Source organism: Stegodyphus dumicola, chromosome 3 (genome assembly GCF_044657685.1).
Source record: "Stegodyphus dumicola isolate Sdum_Otavi_A_Nest chromosome 3, ASM4465768v1".
Taxonomy (NCBI): domain Eukaryota; kingdom Metazoa; phylum Arthropoda; class Arachnida; order Araneae; family Eresidae; genus Stegodyphus; species Stegodyphus dumicola.
This window is the reverse complement of record NC_140770.1, coordinates 198,889,484-198,911,162: the sequence shown is the minus strand read 5'-3', so window position 1 is coordinate 198,911,162 and position 21,679 is coordinate 198,889,484. Positions and strand designations below refer to the sequence as shown.

The 21,679-nt window shown below is 32.2% G+C and overlaps 1 protein-coding gene across 1 annotated transcript in view; it reads left to right on the top strand.

Moving 5' to 3' along the window:
* The window catches only part of LOC118195622 (tRNA (uracil-5-)-methyltransferase homolog B-like), a 113,870-nt gene extending 92,819 nt beyond the window's left edge, over positions 1–21,051 (top strand). Inside the window, exons 12-13 of the mRNA XM_085813748.1 lie at positions 10,704–10,800; positions 20,900–21,051. Of these exons, the coding sequence (XP_085669874.1) occupies positions 10,704–10,800; positions 20,900–21,026 (224 nt within the window). The 3' untranslated portion in view covers positions 21,027–21,051. The remainder of the gene's footprint in view (positions 1–10,703; positions 10,801–20,899) is intronic.
* The last annotated feature ends 628 nt before the right edge of the window (positions 21,052–21,679 follow it).

Below are 21,679 nucleotides of genomic sequence, written 5' to 3'. Positions count from 1 at the left end.
AATTTACAATCCCCTCTTTAATCATGCATTTGGGAAATGTTGGAAATTATATTTAGCTCACTTCTTAATTTGAGAAATTTTGGTTTGGGCAATGGCTTAGTAAAAATATCTGCAATCATAGAATTTGTATTGCAGTAATTTATCTTGATTATTTTATTTTCTTTCATTTCTCTTAAAAAGAAATATTTAACATTAATATGCTTTAGCCTGGTATTCATTTCCCCCTGTTTTATAAGAGCTATTGTGGATTTATTGTTCTCAAATATCTTAGTGGGTAGTTTTTGACGTAGTCCAAAATCTTTAAGAAGGTCTACTATCCATTTGAGCTCTTGAGCAGCAGTGGCTGCAGAAATAAGCTCGGATTCGGTAGATGATAGGGAAACACAATTTTGTCTCTTTGTGGACCAAAATATTGGACTGTTTTCTGAGAAAAATTAATTTCCACCTGTTGATCGTCTGGTGGTTAAATCAGATACATAGTCAGCATCCATATAACAAGAAAGTGTTGGTGTGCTATCAGAGTCACTTTTCAGGCAAATGTGCTTTGTAGAGTTAAGGTATTCAATCACCCGTAGAACTGCTTTCCAGTCCTTCTCATTTGGAGATTCATTTTCCCTGCTTAATAGATTCATTGCTAGGGTAATGTCTGGTCTGGTTACAGTGGCCATGTATTATAATAAGGCTCCAAGGGCTTGCCTGTACTTGGTATTGTCCACTGGTGAAGAGATGCCTCTTCCTTTGGATAAGAAGTATCCATTGGTGTGTAAGATGGTTTGTGTATATCTGGACAAAATATCTTCTTCAATTTTTCTATTTTTGATTTTTGACTCAATAGAAATTTGTTTTCATCTCTTATGATGTTGATTCCTAGTAGTTTCTGATTTCTCCTAAATTTTTTGCTTTGAAGAATTCATTGAGAGATTTGATTAGCCTTTTGATTTTTTTCTTTGCATTTGCATGCTATAAGGATATCGTCAACGTAGACAATAATCATTATTGTGTCATTTCCATCTTTCTTTAGAAATAAGTATGGGTCAGCCGTACTTTGCAAAAAGTTACTATTCTGTAATACTTCTTCAACTTTTTTATGCTATGCTCTAGCAGCTTGCTTTAATCTATAAATAGCTTTTTCCAGTTTGTAAACCTTCTCTTCTTCTCCGGGTTGAACTGTGCCTTCAGGCTGCTCCATGTATATTTCTTCTTCTAAATTTCTGTGTAGAAATGCTGTAGTAACGCCTACATGCCTCACATGCATTTTACCATATGCTGCAACAAAAAAAAAAGTTCTGATAGTTATATGTCGAACTACTGGCGCAAAGGTATGATCGTAATCAGTTCCAAATTTTTGACTATAACCTTTAGCAACTAGTCACGCTTTGTTACGAATGACTATTCCATCTTCGTTTTCTTTCAGATTGAAAATCCATCGACAGCCAATAGATTTCTTTCCTACAGGAAGCTCAACCAGTTCCCAAGTTTTATTTCGGGATAAGGAATTTATTTCTTCGTCAACTGCGAGTAAACACTTTTCCTTTTCTTCGGAATTCAATTTATGTAAGTCTTTAAAACTCTCAGGTATGGTTTTAATTGTGTTTGTTATAAATCCTAGATGTTCTGATGGTATTCCCTTCGTTTTCCTTTCTGATCGTCTTGGCTCTTCTTTGGATACAATTTTGTCCTTTTCTTCAGTTTCTTCATCATTTTCAACATCTTCAACTTTTGAATAGAGAGACATTTCAATATTTTCATTCGCTGATAATTCTTCGATGAAAATGTAACCGACAAAAATTCCTTCAGTTGCTTTCTGGTCTAATTTTTTACGGTTTTCCTTATGTACATATGCATAAGCTGTGCAACTAAATTGTTCCAAATGAGCTAAATTAGGTTTTCTTCTGCTCCATAATTCATAGGGAGTCTTATCACAAGATCTGGTTGGAAGGTGATTCTGAATGTCATTTGCTGTGTTGACAGCTTCACCCCAGAATTAGTCTGAAAGTCGGCCTTGGGACAGCAGGCATCTGGTCATCTCAGTAAAACTTCTGATTTTTCTTTCACTCTGATTGTTCTGAGGAGGCGAAAAGGGAACAGTTAGTTGATGTTTGATGCCGTTATCTGATAGAAATTTCTCCATTTCCTTCTGGTATATTCACCACCGTTATTGATTTGAAGAGTCTGTATGGTTCTTCCAAATTTATTTCTTGTTATACCAACAGAGTCCTTTAATTTGCTAAGAACTTCGTTCTTTTTCGCGAGTAAATAAATGACAGTGTATCTAGTAAAGTCATCAATAAAGGTTATGAAATAAATTTTTCCACCAATACTTGGAGTAGGCATAGGCCTGCAAATATCACTATATAAGTTCCAGTGGTTTCCTTGCCCAAACGCTAGCAGCTTTTGGATAAGGAATTTGCTGCATTTTATTCTTTATGCATTTTGAACAGCTTTCATTATGAGTGCAATTATCTAATTTTATTCCTTCTGCAAGATTTTCTCTTACTAATTGTCTGATTGCATCATAACTTCGATGACCTAACCTAGAATGCCATATTTGTATAGAGTTTTTATTTTTACATTCAACTGCAAAATTAGCGCTTTCTGAATTTTTTATTAAAACAATTTTATAAAAACTATTATCATCAAAATTAATGCGCATAATTATTTGGCTATCCTTTTTTACGTTACACTTTTCTTTTTCACTAACAATTTGCTTAATGGAAATTAAGTTGCTTTTTAAATCAGGAACGTAATAAACATCAGTCAATCAAATTTTCTGTAATCCACATTCATCTTCTAAATCAAGGTCAACAAATCCTCTGCCCTGCAAATATAAAAATTTGCCATCAGCTAAAATGATTTTTGCTTGAGAATCCTCATATATCAGCTCTATAAACAAAATTTTATCTCCAATTAGATGACTGCTCAACCTGGAATCCACCTATAAAATCTTTTTATTTATATTTTGTTCTGAGCAATATCATGGAGTAAGTATTAACCCCTTTTCATAAACATTATTTTTGACAGACGGCAATTGACATCTGGATTCATAGCGAACTGAGCTGAAGTGTCTGCTCTCATACAATGCTGGTTTGATTTTCCAACATGTGTGGTCACGTGATTTTCTGATTTTAAGTTGTCAGGACAAAAATTGTTATTTTTGTTTTTTAATTTATAACAACACTCACCAGTATAACCACTGCGTTTACAAAAAGTACAAAATTTCTTTTGTCTATTATTATCATAATTTCTTGCATTTATTGCAGATTTAAACGTGGTTGAAGAATTAGAACTTCATTCTGCTTGTTGTTCTAATTGTTGTACTTGTCAGTGAGTTTGGTTTTTACAAAACCTGTAGTTATAAGAATTTCTTCTCTAGCTTCAATGGCGGTTATAAGATTATTGTATGATTCGGGAATTGAAACTAACAAAAGTGCGGCTACATGCTGATCTGGAATGTTCTCACCGATAGCTTTCAGTCTTTTGACATACAGAAGTCCATCATATGAGTGATGTGTGCGATCATATCACCGTGTTCTGCCATTTTTATTGAATATAATTCTCTCAGAAGATATAGTTTGCTGCTCAAATTGGAGCGCTCATGAACTGACTTTAATTTCTGCTATATACCGGCGATAGTCATTTCATTTCTAACATGAATAATCTGAGAGTCGTCAATGCATAGATTTATTATAGCTTGTGCTTGTTTATCCCTGTTTAAAAATTCATCATCAGGTTTAGATGGTGGGGAAAATAAAGAAGATCATCTAACCCATCACGCATTAAAAGCATTTGAATCTTGAATTTCCAAGTAGCGTAATTTTGGGAATTCAGTTTCAATGTTTGCATACAATCTTTAACACTTGACTGTGCCATTATTAATTCTTACTTAGCAGTTTCAGAAAGTTTATATATTATATGCAGAGTTTAAATTTTAGTTTTGGGATTTACAATGATATCAGTCTCATAATCAATGAAGAATGAAGATAGCAAAATCAGCTTACCTTTTGTGCACTCAGTAGCAGCAGTTGAGTCTCCGGAACTTTATTGATGATGATGTGAGGGATTTATCCATAAATAATACGATGCAGATTTAAATACTAATAACATATTTATTCTACTGCAACTAAAATAATACAAGTGATAGATACATTACTGTTAATACAAGCACATACAGAAGCTTAATAATATCTATAGAACAATAGGATCATGGGATAAATTAATATCATGTGATTAACATAGTTGACGTGTTTGATCCCCGTGTGTCCTGGCATTTTTTAAGGTTGCCAGAAGTGTTCGAAAAATCATTTTATTTATTTATTCCTTTTCAAACGCTTGGTTAATTTACAACAGATACAGATGTAAGTCTTGAAATTTTTGCTAATCAGAGAAAGAGGAAGAAGTAAATACTAGGGTTGAAACTTTAATAGTGGCAACTATTTATTTACAAGGAATACAAAAGTGATTCATGTCACCATGTTTTACAGTCCTTCAATATAGTCGCCAGCATTGTGTACAACCCGTTTCCAACGATGTGGAAGTCACAGAATACCTGTAGCAGCGCCTGTTTTGTTGATAGTTTGAATGGACCGGTCTACTGCCGCAAGAATCTCAGGAACAGTTTGGAAGCGAGTGCGACGAAGTGGTTCCTTCATCTTAGGAATTAAGTAATAGTCACAAGGGCTTAGATCTGGGGAGTATGGTGGATGGTAAAGCACTTCCCAGCCCCATCGCTTGAACAAATCAGTCACAGCTTGCGCTGCATGCAGCCAAGCATTGTCATGCAAAATGAGAGGAGCGTTCTGTAGAAAGTGTTGCCGTTTTTTTCTCAAAACTGGTCAGAGATTGTGCTCCAAAAACGAGCAGTAATACTGCGCAGTGACAGTCTGCTGTGGGGGAACGGTATGCGTTAGGATGACACCATCACAGTCGTACATGAGAATCATCATAACTTTCACATTGCTGGGGTTCTGACGAAATTTCGAACGTCATGGTAACCCGTGATGACGCCATTTGTTTGATTGGCGTTTCAGTTCTGGCTGGTACGATCGGGCCCAAGTCTAATCCAGCGTAATGATATGGCGTAAAAAAGCATCTCCTTTGCGCTCATAGTGTTCCAGGTGTGTTCGGGCAGCATCGTATCGTAGCCATTTCTGCATTTCCGTCAATTGATGTGGAACCCACCGTGAAGTAATTTTTCTCATGGACAGGCGTTACTTCAGAATGTGCAGCACAGTCATATGTGCTAATCCTATTTGTCCAGCCAGCTGATGAATCATTTGGCGGTGATCACTGTCCATTAGTGCAGCAACAGCTGGCACGTCTGCATCGCTGACACTCGGACGACCTGGCCGCAGCATGTCTGCCACGTTTTGGCGTCCTGCATTGAATGCTTTCACCTATCTTGCTACGGTTCTGTAAGGCAATGCAGATTCCCCCCAAGCCTCTTGAAGCCCTTGATGACACTGTCGTGCTGTACGACCTCTGGCACATTCAATTTTTATCCAACATCATTGTTCTTGTTTTGAAAACATCCTGACAACACTTACTTTAGACTGCGAGCTAATACAAGGAACCGTTCTGCGCGTGACATAGGCAGGACGAGTCTTTTTGCTGAGAGGTAAGGTAGGTATGTGGTTCACGTGTGGTATACGCGATATTCTTTGGTTTTGTAACGTAGCGTTTTTTCAGCTATGTTGCCACTATTAAAGTTTCAACCCTCGTATTATGAATATGTGGTGTTACACTTGATTCTTTTTTTAGAGAAGAAACATTTTTATCTTTATCATTTTTTCACTCTTCAAGTTCTTTCCAAGTATAAATGCTTTTTTAAGTTCTATCTTGCAAAGAAGGGTTTTGCATTCTGAAGTTTATTTTGCATGCCATAAGATAGTTTTTATAAAGTTACTGAATCTTTGTGTTACAATAATACATGTCTTGGAAGAAATGATTGTTTCTGACTGGACATTTGATAAGGCACTTAGGTGATGTTATTATATTCCTTTTTCATCTTTTCCAGAAAAGCAGCACTGTCACATAATCTTTGACTAAAACTCTCTGCACACAGTAATTGTTATTAAGATTTAATTTTCAGTTCATTTTATCAAATTTGATTCTGATTTCTTTTCCCAGTTTATTTTTGGAAAACGGTCAGATCTTTTTTTTTTCCCCAATAAGATCACCAGAAAGTTTTGTTTTAATCCCTTTCCTTCCGTACTGTTTTTTCATATCTGAAGTAGAACAGAAAATCCAAAATCCGTAAAATATCAGAAATGGTCCAAAATCCAAATCTCCAAATCACCAGCAACCTTTTTTTTAATATGCTTTATGTATGCACATTTGGTATTATTTCATAATAAACTTGTGGAGTGATTCTTAAGTTCACTTCAGCTCTAAATAAAATACCTCCATATTGAAGAAACAATCATTTATATGCCTAATGTATGATCAATAATTTAACTCAGTAGCTGCCTTTTTGCTTGGGTACATCTCAAACCAAAATGTTCTACATTGAAACATTGTTCATTTTACTTCAAAGTCAACTAGTGAATTTTTGTTTCATATTTTTTGCTTTCATCACCCCATGATCATCAGTGACAGTAAACAGATGGCAGCTTGAGAAATTACTAATGCAGCTAAGTCTAAACAATTGATCCTCAATGGGGGCAGTGCGAAGATGCTGAGGGATGGTGAACTTGCTTTGGGTGGTAGGGCACAGTGGGTATGTTTTTGGGCAGTAAGGGGTCGATGAGCATGTTTTGGCACTCAAACTCAATTTTAAAACTCCCCCCAAAAATTTATTATATCAATTATCTGGCTTACATCATGTGTGCCAGCAATAAAATAAACTTGTGTGATGGCTCCCTTCATGCAATTCTAAAGAATAGGGAGACAAATTTGTATTCTGGGTAGGATGACCTTGAAGAATTTGACCCTTCGATTTTTCTCTAGTCCCAACCAGCACTGCTCATGTATCAGCTGTTTCCACGTGCCATTAATTGCACCGCATGCATCAGCTGTTTCCATGTGCCATTAATCGCACCGCATGCATCAAATGGCTTTTCAGTATGAATGTTTGATGTGACCTTGTGTTGCTTTTCGTTCCCTTCATTTCTGTTTTTGTTTCTCCCTCAGTTTCAATTTACTTTCATTGTCTATTTGGTCAGTCATCTGGGTAATTGCACTTACTAGTACTTACTAGTTCTTTATCATGATCATGAATTATTAATTTTGTGGAATATCATCACAAATTATCATCATCATATTTTACGTTTGTCATTTTTCATGAGCATCGGGAACGAGTTTCTGAAGGCATCAGCTGTCTCAGGCTTACTAGCTTACATCCTTTGTCAGAAAAGTTCCAGGGAGATGGTTGTAAAAAACTAGAAAATTGCATTTACCAAGTAATAATCTTAGCTACTATTAAAGTAGTCCCCTTGGCTATCTATGCACAACTGCCAATGTTTCTGGAAGTCTTGGAAGCAAGCAGGGAAATCTTCAACTGCGATGCTTGCAAGCTCATTGCCCATTGGATGTCTGCAGTAATCTTGATGAAGCTTTCTTTTCAGTCACCTTTTCAGTCATGGAAATGAGAAAAATTCACAATAATTTTTGACACAAGCATGGGATCACATCTGGCTCTATGAAATAGTTCAGCAGAAATTCTTCATTTATCCTCTTTCTGTTCATCTGTTAGTGAGTGAGGGACGATTCTTGCATTAAGTTTCTGTTTGCCTAAATCTTCACATAAAAATCTTCTGACACTCCTCACGATTCAAATTCAGTTCTTCTGATATTATATGCAACACTTACACTAAGGTCTTTCTGCAATAACTGCCTTATACACTCCACGTTTGCATCGGTGTCAACTTTCGATTCGTCTTGCACTGCATCTCTGCCTTCACGAAACCTTTTTTATCACTCGAAAACACAATTTTTTGAAAGTGCCTCACCTGCATATTCTTGCTTAATCAAGTTCCATGTTTCGCTAGGGGTTTTTCTGAGCTTAACGCAGAACTTTATGTTCGCTCTTTGCTCACAATCAGCATCCATTGTGTCACCTTAATGAATGCGACAACAATCTGAACGGTGTGTTGCTAAACACAGCCCTGCCCCCTAGTAAGTTTGTGCAGAAACATGGCTATAGTCATGTAAGTAAGAATACATAACAGGTAACATAAGAACATTTGTTCCTTTTTAGTACTGCAAACACAGAAATAAAAAAAATTGTCCTGGAACTTTTTTGACAAAGAATGTACTAGCAACCTCATCAAAAAAGTGCAATAATGGTTTGGTAGCCTCTAATAATATATCAAAATCAATTACTAAATCGGGGAGAGCTCATACCATCAGTCAAGAAAATTTTAGAAAGGGTTTTACACCATCCAGCTGTATCCAGTGTTATAAAAAATGTCCCATTAAGCAATGATACAGTGCGGCAACAAATTGATGAGATGGCTGAAGATGTTGAAGATTCCTCATGCAAACTTTTGATGCCCAACAAATTTTCTCTTCAGGTTGATAAATCAACCTTGCCAAATGTTTCTGCAAGCATAACTTTTGCTTAAATTAAATTTGTGATTGTAAAAACAGTACGGAAGGAAAGGGATTAAAACAAAACTTTCTGGTGATCTTATAAAAATTTGCTTAAATTAAATTTGTGGTCCAATCATTTCAATTTTATTTGCACATGAGAATGTGCACCAAAAAGTTGTGAGAATTAATTTAAGAAATACTTTATCATTATATTTTACATGCCTTTTGAAGTATAAAAAAAATTATACACTAAAAAGTACACAAACTATTTGACTCATTGCTAGCGAAATTTTTAGAGAAATGAATAAAGCTTCCAAAAGAGTAGGATATATATCCTCATATGGCCAAAAATAAAATGTAGAGTATTCAGATACATTGGGACATCCTCATGTGATATGACCTGACACAATAAATAGCCAGTTCTGTTTATTTACATTATTCAACCCATGATTTCCACTTTAATTCTGAAACACAATATCAGAAATAAAAAATACTGCAGCAGAATGCAACAAGAAAGCCCTATGACAATTAAGGTGAAATTTATTGAGACTGCAACATTTTGCAGTCTCAATAAATTTCACCTTAATTGTCATAGGGCTATATCTAGTGGCAAAAAAAGATACTAATTAAAAGTTCTGTTTACAATTCATATGTGATGCACCCAAACTAGCAATCAGTTTAAATAGTGATTCATATATGACACGCCTGTCTATGAGATACAGTTGGCAGCTGATGCATATCTGATACACACATTCAGAAAGGTTTGAGGATATTGCATTAGTATAGTTAATTAAGTTTAGTAATTAAGTAGTTAATTAAGTTTGAAGAATATTTTTATGATAATTTTTTTGAATGAGTATTACCCATAATAAGAACTTAAGAAAGTACCAATATTTTTAAAGAGTATCATGAAGTAATAAATATTTTAACACAGTATATGTCATGTATCTGTCTGCTCTTAACATGTCAGCTTCCTTCTCACTATGAGCAGAGGAGAAGGGACATGAAGAGCAAGCTTAACAACTGGGTGACATTGGGTTTAGCTAAACCCAAACTTTAATAATTAGTATGATTAGGGTATTAAGAGAATGCCTGAATAAAATATTTTAAAACTTATAGCTATGCTTACTTAAAAGCTGTAAATAGTACTGTTGATAGAAGCTATGAATGTTGAAAAACGTATGAAAAAGATTTATGAAGTGTAGTTTAACTCAGTCTCTTGCCAAAACATTACAGTATTATTTATTGCTTTTTCTATAAATTTACATTATTTATTTATTGTTAAGTTTTTTAAAATTATATATTAGAACACTGTTTTGGTAATCTTAAAAGAAATTGTATTGATATAAGTATTTGTTTTTAATAAAGCATCAAGAATACTTTTTATGGGATATTATTTGAAATGAGTATTATCAGATTGAGAAATTATCATACTAAAGAATGACATGATGTAATATGTACTTTAGTACAACATTATTTGTTGCCATACTTGTCAGTTTGATCAAGTTTAGGGGTGTTTTCCTCTCCCCCCCAAAAAGCTTTTAAATAACTGATTTTTAACAGATATGTTAAAAAAATTATTTTTATTTCCAAAATTACAAATTCCCATTAAAAACATTGTATTCATCTGAACGTTTTCACAAATCAGATGAAGAGTAAAATATCCTTTTTTTGGAGGAATTCCATTGGGGGTAGGTATTATTTTGCACTTGTCATCTCAGGTTAGGTTATTCAAATATGGCAAAGCATACAAAGACATAAGGGAAGGGATGTCTTCATGAAGGACTCTCTAAGAGAAACTGGTTTATATTTAGGTTACAGATAGGAAAAACCATGTAAACCAACCATGCAGCCAACCTGTTTCTTTGGGGTCGAAGCCAGTTGAACGTGCAGTTTTTGGCAGTCTTAATCATTTGGCCACTGATGAAGCATTTTATCTCAAGACTTATGATACTTAATTAATATGAAATTTATTGTTATGTATTAAAGCATTATTGTCTTAAAAATAATTAATTCTATTAGTGAAAGAATAACATGAAATAATAGCTATTTTCATATTTGTTCAGGTATAAGTTATAATATAGAGAGTAACTTTAGAGTATTTTATTCTATGTTGCTTCTTTGTATTTTATTCAGTGATATGAAAAATTTATGCTGCTGTGTTTTCTTATTAGGTAAGACAATTGTTAATTCTTTACGTGAATGCAAGCATTTGAAGAAAATAATTTATATATCCACAAAACCTCAAAATTCATTGGAAGACTTTGTTCAGTATGTTTATTTACTTTTTACTTGTTGCCATAGTATCATACATTTATAATGTTCTTAATGTATTTTTGTAACCAGTTCATAGTTTTTCCTAATGTTCAATGCCATAACTTTTAAACTTAAAATTATTGATTTTAAACTAGTTGTTAAATTATTACTGTGCTTTTCTGTTTCTAAGATGCACTTTTCAGTGCAGGAAAACTTAACAAAAATTGGTGTTAAATTTATGGTCTGATGATTATTAATATATGCAAAGTTCAGGTTTCAAAAAAAAAAAAAAAAAAAAAAAATAATTGGGTCTTGAATTTTCAAAAAAAAGTCTTGAATTTGCATTGAAAGCAACTATAATGCCGTTTGACAACAAAAGTGGTTACTTTCTACTAAACTTTTGTGAAAATGTTTATATCCATTCAATAAGAATCTTAAATACAAAGCTGTTTGTCAGTTGAGGATTCAAGAATATTCTTTTACAAGTTGATTTAAATGGACTGTACCATTCCATCCTATTTGCTAAATGTGTAAATTAGGATGACTAATATATGTTTGTGCTTTTAATCATAACAGACATTATTTTAATAATTTTTTAATTTTAATAGGTGTAATCTGTATAAAACTTGTAAAAAAAATCGGAAACAAAAGGTGTTTTCATATGATGTTAGCTATGGATTGTGTATAATAAATAATAAAAATAACATGAGGGTAACTGCAGCAAAAGAGCACTTTAGTCCACTCTCAATGTTTGTTGGGAGGGAGTGAATGGAGAAAATAAGAACATTTAAAACTGCAAAGTTAACATAAGAAAACGTTTTATTTACATCTCACAAAATGGCTAGAATGAGGGGGCTAAGTAAAAAGCCTAGTAGCATATAATCAAACTATTAAAATATCTGTTTTTGTAGAAATGATGATTTTTGAGTGAAATAGTGCATCACTGCTAAAGGAATTAGTTTTTACTGGATTACCTTCTTGGTACTTCTAGATTGACGGAAAGAACACAGCCTGTGTATTTGTATGAAAATTTATCTAGCCTTCCAAATCCTGTTGGATTAAAATGTTTAGAATTTCATGGATTTGTTGCATCAGAATAAAACAATTTCAAACTTGATGAGATTATAAATGTTTGTGAAATACTTCTACAGAGTTGCCAACTCTCTCGATTTTTTACCATACTCCTGCCAACATGATGTCCTAGATATTTCTCCCAGCTTTCTACTGTTCTTAAAATTTCTCATGATTTTTATATAGCCTGGTTTAATACTTCTTTATCTGCATCGAAAAATATGATCTGGTACTTTGGTATTATTCATACTTCCAAATACATATATTTGGTATTTTGTAGATTTTTTGAAGAAGAAAAAGGATGGTAATTTCAAATTGGAGAGTTATTTATTTCATATCATACATGTTAGTAGGTACACACACACACACACACACAAAAAAAAAAAAAAAAAAAAAAAAAAGAGAGAGAGAGAGAGAGTGAGAGACAGTTGTATATTTTCCGTTCTACTGGGCCGATTGACAAAATTCAAATTGCACTTCGACTTAGGATATATATTAGATTTATATATAGCTTTGTTCTAACATACATATTTTTACACAAAATCAGACTTTTTGTCAAATGACATACCAATTTATTTTGATTCTATGACTCAAATTATGCCTAAATATTAAATTTTATAATTTTTGGTGAGAAATTTATGGAGAAATTAGAAAAATTTATCTTGGCAATTTTTTTCACTTTGCAGCAAGCACTTGGCGAACTTCTTAATTTATAGCAACCTATTTTCCTTTGCTTTTTCTTCATTGTCCACGAGCAGGAAAAAAGTCATCGTTCATACTGTCAAAATAATTTTAAACATTATTTTAACATTACTTTTAATTTAATTATATTTAACAAAGGGCATAAACCACATTTTTGTTATCACTCATAATAAATATGCCAAATTTCAAAACACGCCAAAATGTAAATTCACGTATATCTCCTTAAATTTTGAATAAAAAACTCTTAATTTTTTATGCTTAGAAATACATCTACTTTAAGATGATGGCAAAAGTTTTATAGGTTATAATTCAAAATTGTCTTCGAAAAATTTATAAAAATATATTTAAAAATAAATCATAAAAAATGGGCGAATTTTATTTGGAATGAACCTAAATTTCGAAGTATGAACCTAAATTTCGAAGTATGAAACAAAGAATCAAGTAAGTTTAATAAAAAAGAGATATTAATATATATAAAATTCAATTAACATTGAGGAGCTAAAATTTTGAAAGCTAATTTTTTAAAAACTACTCGTGCACTTCTTACAAAACTTGATATATATAAATTTAATACATATCCTAAGTCGTGCTTTCAAGACACAAAAAAACACAAGTTGAATTTCGTCAATTGGCCTATAGAATGGGAGATAATAGAACTGTCTCCCCTTTTTTTTGCACCATGTACATATCTTATTTTTAGGTCAATATTTATTTTGGGAAACAATTTATAAAACTACTTACAAATGGTATCTTTGACATGTAATTATTCCTGTCTACCACAGTCTTACTGTCCATTTCTAGCTCATCCAGTCAAAAGTTAACACTCATTAATTCTTTGCTCCAGCAGTATATAAATAGGACTGCTGTAGTAAATGGCAGACAACTATTTTCAAAATAATTACTGCTTCAAATGCTAACATATTTGTTTCACTTTTTCAAATTGCATTTTGAAAACGGTTGCTTTGCAAAATGCAACATCATTAAATGTGAATATAAAGATTTCTGCCTTTGTGGCAAACTATTATATTTCTGGAAACATTTCTCAGAATTTTCTCTGTTTGAATGCAAATCCTGTAATTGCATATGTCAAAACTCAGCTGGAGATCAAAAGTATTGCAGTTTGCCTTTAGAGCTTCTAATAGAACTAAAATAGCATATTAAGAAAATAGTGACATTGCTTATGCAAACTTACCATTATCCTACAAGGTATTTTCTCTCTTCTTTCTGTATGAATATGTGGTGTAACAGTAGCACACATGGTGCATATTTCAGAGGCCAGGGCATTGCTAATTTTTCGTGTTTCCCACTTAAAGAAATCCTTGACTGTACAATAGCATCTGAACTAAAAGGTGGTGGATGATGATTCCTCACCACCAAGATTTGGTGATTGGATCCCCTAATCCACAGTCGCCCTTTAAAAGGGGGTGTATATAAAGTATTTTCTCCCACCTTTCTTTCTACATGCCTTTGTGGTGTGGCACACGTGGTGCATATTCAAGAGGTCCAGGTTTGAGTCCCAGTGAGGGCATTGCTCATTTTTCATGTTTCCTACTTCAGAAATCCTAATGACTGTACAATCCATATGGTTACATGAAGAATTGTAATGGATGTGGTTGCTACACTTTGGTGACATCAGAAAATTTGGCAACTTCTACCAAGGTGGTTACAATAATACTCAAGTACCAGTGATTTTGAGAATCTAAAAGCACTTGGGTTTTCTCTAGATTACATATATAAGAAAACCAAAGTCATTTCATCTGTGAGATATGGTGCATACCTGTTTTGTGTATGAGCATAGACTCCAACGACTATGGATTCTCCGTAGTTTCTGCAGAAATTCATGAAAAACTATGAGCTAGGAAAAGTCTGGGAAAGACTATAGATTTTACAGGAACAGTGTAGGAGAACCAGTATGCAAAATCTAACCAACTAATTCATCCGATGATTGGCTGAATACTCGTGTCATCATATATTATGTGTTGAGTGCGTTGCTGGTTTTGAAAAATAGCCAATCGTAGATAAGTAACTCCAACCATTAATCACTTTATCAATAGTTCCTCTGCGCTTCCAGGTTCATTGCTGCTGTATAGGGCTTATTTAGCCTGCCTTGGCTCCATTGTTTAAATTATAGCGAGAGCTGTGAATTGTGATTCAGCTTGAAGATTTTTGTTAATTATGCTGCCTCAAATGAAGATGCCAAGTTTATCAAAGCAGAAATTTAGTGATTCATATTCTTCAGAATTTCCATGCATTGAAAAGTATCCTGAATTTCTGTGAATCGCACACATTGCAGTGTACGCAACAATGACTTCTCAGTTGCACATAGTGGAAAGGATGACTGTAAGCCGCATGTTTTTTGTCAAAAGCATAAAGAACTTGCTACTGTAAAATCTGAAGAAATAAAGAAGTTCTTAATAAAAGATGACAAAACAGATACTGTAAAAGCCGAATGCTATTTAGTTCAATTTTTAATTGAACATAATCAACCAATTTCAGTTTCAGATCATTCCAAACAGCTTTTCAAAGCAATGTTTTCGGATTCTGCCATAGCAAAAAAATTTAGCTGCAGCCGTACCAAAACTACTGCTATTGTGAAAACGCTTGCAGAAAGTATTTATCTGATATTATAAAATCAGTGTGCAATACATCATTTTCTCTAAGTACTGATGAAAGTAATTATAACAGACTGTACTTTTTGATCATAATATATTATAGTAAAGCAAAGGGAGTGATAATTACTTCATTGATTTCTGTTTTAGAATGCATGGATAATACTAGAGAAGGTAGTTTTAATCATATAAATAGCAAAGTTTTAGAGTGGAAAAATTGATTGTCATTTTCTTCAGATAATGCTAGTAATATGATGGGATGCATCATCCAAATATAATCGTCTGAGGTTGTACATGCAACCTCTTGTATATAGCTTAAAAAAAAAAAAAAAAAAAAAAAAAAAAAAAAAAAAAAAAAAAAAAAAACACTACTGAAAAATTTATTGGTTCAGAAATCGAAATGTTGTTAACATATATATATTTTTATTTGGAGAAAAGTTCGAAACGGTAGCACAGCTTCAAAGTTGCTCAACAAATTTTGGGACAGAATGCAAAATCTCATAAATTTTGAAATACTACAGTATGAGATGATTGTCTCTTTTAGACTGTATAACAAGGATTTTGGAACAGTGGAATGCTCTGATAAATCTTTTTGATGATCAACCAGATAACAGTGAGAATAAAGGAAAGATATTGCAAAATATTAAAAAAATGTTGCAGTTACCTACCCCAAATTGTACTTATTATTTTTGAAAAATACTTTGTTTATAACAGTAAATATAAATTTGCAACAACAAGCTCCTTATATACATAAATTGAGAAGAGAACTTGTTGAACTTTTAATGAATTTATTTGTTAGATTCGTGAAACCATCAGCAATTTCTAAAGAAAATAAAGATGTTACTCTAACATCTATTACATTTCAAAAGTGTAGTAAACAAAAAGAAAATGAACATTTAGTGATTGGTGCAGAAACAAGATTATATTTTAAAAAATGCCAGGTTAAATGAAAGTGAAGTGAAATTGTTTTTCAATTCTCTGCGAACCTTTTTTGTAACTGCATGTTCACATATAACAGATAAATTTTCACTAAGTGATCCGTTTCTAAAACAGGCTGAAGTTGCTGATATCAACTTGAGAACTGAAGTTTCATTTTCATCTGTTCTTTTCTTGATGAATAATTTCCCATCCATTATTAATAAAAATATCTTAATCAGGTGGAAACTGAGTTTTTTATGTATCAAGTAGATGATTTGAAAGAAATTGTAGATTTGCATATTGATATAGCATGGGGAGAAATTGCCAGATTAAGAAATATGAATGAGCGTATTAAATACAAAGTATTATCTATTGTTATGCTTGCTGTCTTAATAGTAATACCTCATTCAAATGCATCTTGCGAAAGAATTTTTTTCTATTATTAAAAAAAAAAAAAAAGAGATTGAATTCCATTTTGATTGAAAAAATAAATGTGCAGACAAATGAAAAACTGTGTTATAAAACAATATTCTCAAAATCAGAACTTAAGCTTGCTAAGCATGCTACATATAAATCTTTGTATTCATAATTTTATAAATAAATTATAATTATTTTTTTTAATTATATGTATTATTCTTGGTTATCTAATTTTTTTAAAAATTTAATTCCCTGTGGAAATCAAATCCAGAGTAAAGATATATGATTTGTGAATTCTATGATTAGTAGTGATTTAAAATACTTGATTCCATCATATATTACTAGATTTAGTAATACATATACTTGAGAAGTTAAATGAAAATTTCTAATTAAATGTGCATATAATTTACAAGACATATTTTTAATTATTCAGTTATAAATGTATATGGATTTTAAATGTAATATAATTGATTGCAATTAATGATTAATTAAAAAATTAATGAATGGCTAATTAAAACATGTGTTACGTGCACATTTTCAAAGGTGTAAAAATGTTGTTCGCGTACTGACTACTAACAGGTTTTGCTGCAGGTTGGAGTCTATGTGTGAGAGTCCAAAACACCAAACACAACATGTCCAAAAACTTCATGTTCTAGTTTGCCAAATGAGCATCAAGCACCACTGCAAGCTATCTGGCGTATATTAGGCAATGAGCACAAAGCAAGATTGAGGTTGTTATTTTGTTTGTCTGGCCAGTTAGTGCTGTGAGTACTTCCAAGTACTTCAGAGAATCAATTTAAGGAATTACAATCTTTTATCTTAGTTATGTCTGTGACAAAGGCAAAATGTTATGTACTTTTCAAAAATCATATAGTGACTTTCCTTCTATTATTTTGTAAAGGAAATGTAATACATGTACGATGTCTACCCTTTATCACTGCGATTTTTTGATTTCACATGGTGGAAGGTCCGATGTTCTTAAACATGTGTGTACACAAGAACAACATGAGGTGCACAGGAAAAAATTAAAATTTTTTTTTGGAAACAAAGGACCAAAATGTTAGTAATGCTGAATGTCTGTTCTCTACCTATCTGTTGGAAGCACAACCTGCCATTGAATGCATCAGATCATGCTGCAGCTTTATCTAGAAAAAAGTTTCATGACACTAAAAAATCACTAAGAAATACCCAAGTGCAAGGATAAAAATGACTGCACTTGTAAAAGAAATGGATATGAAAAATAAATCTTAAATTATTGATTGCATTCTGCCCCTCTATGGATGGAAGCTATAATAAGGATACAAAACTATATTCAGTTTCTTTTTTTTTTTTTTTTTCTTTCTTTTTCTTTATTTATTTTTTAAATCCAGATTTTCACAAATTGGAGTGTAGTTTACTTTCTGTCCCTACTTTACATGGAGAAGCGACTGGCTTTAATATAGCACAGCTAATTTTTAAAACTTTAAAAGGAAATGCGATAGTTCCGGATAATTCCTCAGCACCTAGTGCTGACATGCACCAGAAATGGCAGGCTTGAAGACTGAAGCTGCAGGCATCTTAAAAAAAGAAAATTCAGATTTGCAAATTATGAGGTATACCTGTCACCTTTTAAATTTAACTGTTGAAAAAGGAGCAGCTTCTGTACCAATAAGTGCGGATGAATGCTTTGTTGATATTTATTATCTTGAAAAGAGTTCTGAAAGGAAGAGAAAATTGGAACAATTCCAACAGCTGCATAATGTTGAAATAAGAAAAATTTTGAAAAATGTATCTGCACACTGATTGATTACCTTTAAAGAAATGTTTATCTAGAACCCTTGACAAATGGAACCCACTTCTTACATATTTAAGGAAGAAGTAAATACTTTTAAAATTAAGCTAAAAGGTTGTATTGTAAGTTATAAAATATCTAAAGTAAATGGAAATGTAGGTACTATTTCCACTGTTAAAAATAGGTGTGAAAAAAAATTTCTACATCTGTGAACAATTCAGTTGGCAAGTCTGAAAATAATACTACAAAATATAAAGGTAAAGCTCTCCCAAAACAAGGTTCTCCCAGAATTAAAAAAAAAAAAAAAAAAAAAAAATCTGAAATGTTTCAGATTTTAAATTACGTCCAAAGGGGCGTTTTTTAACATTTTGTGTGTTACCTTTCTTTATTAAATATCATGTTCCTCGCACTTAAACCATAAGATCCAGTGCAACAGCAATATCGCAAAATAGTTTTAAAACGAGCATATCTTTAGAATTTCCGATACAGAGACTCACGCGCTGGAGATAAAAATGTTTTTTCTGCCCAACGTTGCCATTGCTCGCTTTGAAATCCTTGAGTTTGTTAATCAAAAATTCGTCAAAGTTTTAAAAAATAGGAAATCGATCATAAAACAAATTTCAAATTTCAAATTTGGTCTTCCACATGCTCATATTCGTTGGAGGATTACGTTATTCAAAATTCGATGACTCTATGTACCGTTGCTTTATCACAATACGAGAAATATACGTACATTTATGCAGATTTTTCATTATTTAATTTCTTCAAATATAATGCAGGACTCTAACATTTTGTGGCAACAGTTTGAAAAGTGAACCGACGTTTATGAGTCCGACACAAAATGCCAAAACGAAACTAATAGTCCTTCGTGATTCAAATCCTTTTGGACAAACTACTGTTTGTCAAGGGCACATTTTCCAATTACTGTAAGCTTATCTTGTGAAGAACAAATTTTATGTTTTCATCTTTGAACCGTAATAAAGCTTTTTGCCTCTTTGCTCGCTGCATTTTTCCATCATTCAGTGTTCTCAACACAATTTTCTACACTGCAGAATTCCATTAATTCATATTTTGCAATCAATGATTAATAATCTGTTGAAAGTATTATTTAATGATTAGTGAAATTGATTAAATTATTTCTCTATTAAAAGGTACAAAAAATAAAAATATGTTTTTACATGTAAGTATTTTTGCATTATTTGCATTTAAGAATTAATTAATAACTGAACTTTCAGATATTAATTAGTCTCTATTTAAAGTTAATTCATTGTTGAAAAATGTATTTTCTTTCTATGCATTTTTATTCTTTAAAAATCTTTTTATTGAAAAAATTCTCCTGATTTTTGAGTACAGTAGATTGGCAAATGTGTTTCTAATATTTGATGAATTTCAGATTGTACCATAAATTCAATGAGCATCATACAGTTATTAATAAAAACAATAGATCATAGGGAGAAGTGTGAGTGGAAAGGTCGAGGCTTATTTGTTAAATATGTGGCATTAGTATGGGATCAGCTCAAGAAATCAAGAAAATTATAGAAGAAATGAGCGTGTATATAGATGTCATTCTTGGAGACATTATAAGTCACTTATAGCTCTTATTTGTATTGAACAGTAAATCATTCATAGCTGTTATTTGTATTGAATAGTAAATCATTCATAACTCTTATTTGTATTGAATAGTAAATCATTCATAGCTTTTATTTGTATTGAATAGTAAATCATTTGTCTGCTTTTATGCTGGGGAGATGGTGTGCAAATGTTAAATCATGGTTTTGTAGCAGCAGGACATTATATTGTTCAAAGATTTGTATGATAATTATCAATAATGCAGAATTATTGACAGCACTGAATGGTAGAGCCAAGAGAAAAAAAAAAAAAAAAAGTGAACTAGGTATTGCTGGGGAAAGTTATAATAGTATATGAATGCATATATGAATATGTATCTAAAAATATCAGGCCCACCAGCGGCCTAGCGGTAAAGTCGCTGAACACTGGTAGTTCGGTCCGAGGTTCGAATCCTGCGAACGGGCTGGCTGCATGGGCGTTTTCATGGTTTTCCCCATGTGTAACGTGTATACAAGCCAGTTTCCCTTAGAAAGTCCTCCACGAAAGGCATCCCTCCCCTTAGGCAGATAGCCCTCGTGTGCTTTGCCATGATTAAATACACCATTAAATACACCTAAAAATATCAGTTGTTTAATAGATGAGCACTGATGAGCAGTTTTGTAGATAAATATTTGTTAAAATTTTATGCTAAAAAGAAATTTAAAAAGGGGGGACTTTCTAAAAGGGTATTGAAAAATCTCGGTTTTTTCTTTATTAGATTTGTAGCTTTATGTGTATTTTAATATGCCATTTTTCATTCACTTTAATCGTAAACTTTGTAATTAATATCTGTGTTTTTCGAAGTAATTACTATTTTTCATGCTACAACTCTAAGATGAATAGTTTTTTACATACATTCTTATAAAGGTATTATAGAATGTATATATTTTTTCCAGAATAAATTATCATGCATTTATTTCTATAAAGTTATCTATTGTTCTACTTGTTCATTTTTTGTTCATAATATTGAATTTAAAAATATAGCATAGAGACTAAAGAATAAAACTCTAATTTTTAGATTATGCAAGCCTTGTGGACTACGTGACCACTTCGGAAAACCTTTTTATCCAATTTTAGCTGTACCAGTTGACTTCTTTCCTCAAACAGACCATTTCGGACTGATTCTTATGCTTCAAAGACTGTAATTGAATAAATTTAAATTGTGTAGCATTTGCCCCATTCCTTCCATGTACTTCTTTCATACATTTTTTTTTGACCAAAAAAATGAAAAATTTCAGTTTTGTAATGTATTTATTGTTACAACAGAAATAGGACTTGGATTTAGAAAAGAATAAAATAAAATGCTGAATTTTGATTTTATTCTTTTCTAAATTAATTTTGAGGTATACTGAAAGACATTTCATTGCATTTTCTCTGAAACCTAAGCATTGAAAAGGAATAAGAAAGAAATTTTAAAAGTATTTGATATTATACTTGTTATAAAATTTTTAATATAGTAGTTGGTATATATATATATATGTGTGTGTGTTACACTCAATTTATGAAAAACAGGCATTTTGTAGAATGTCTTAGTAATATGTAGAATGCCTGGCACATTTAGGGAATTATGAAATACCCAGATATTTTCCCTAGGCATTTTAAATACTACTGCATTCTAAATACTACTACTAGGTTTTTATCTTGAATGGCAAAAGCTATTTAGGCAAAGTATTAAAAAAGAGTCATAAAAAGATTTTTATTTAAAAGAAGCCTGCAGATAGCACTAATGTCTTTATTAATAGGATAAATTGTTTTACTTTTGTTTTCCACTAACGTCACATCATAGCAGTTCAGCAGC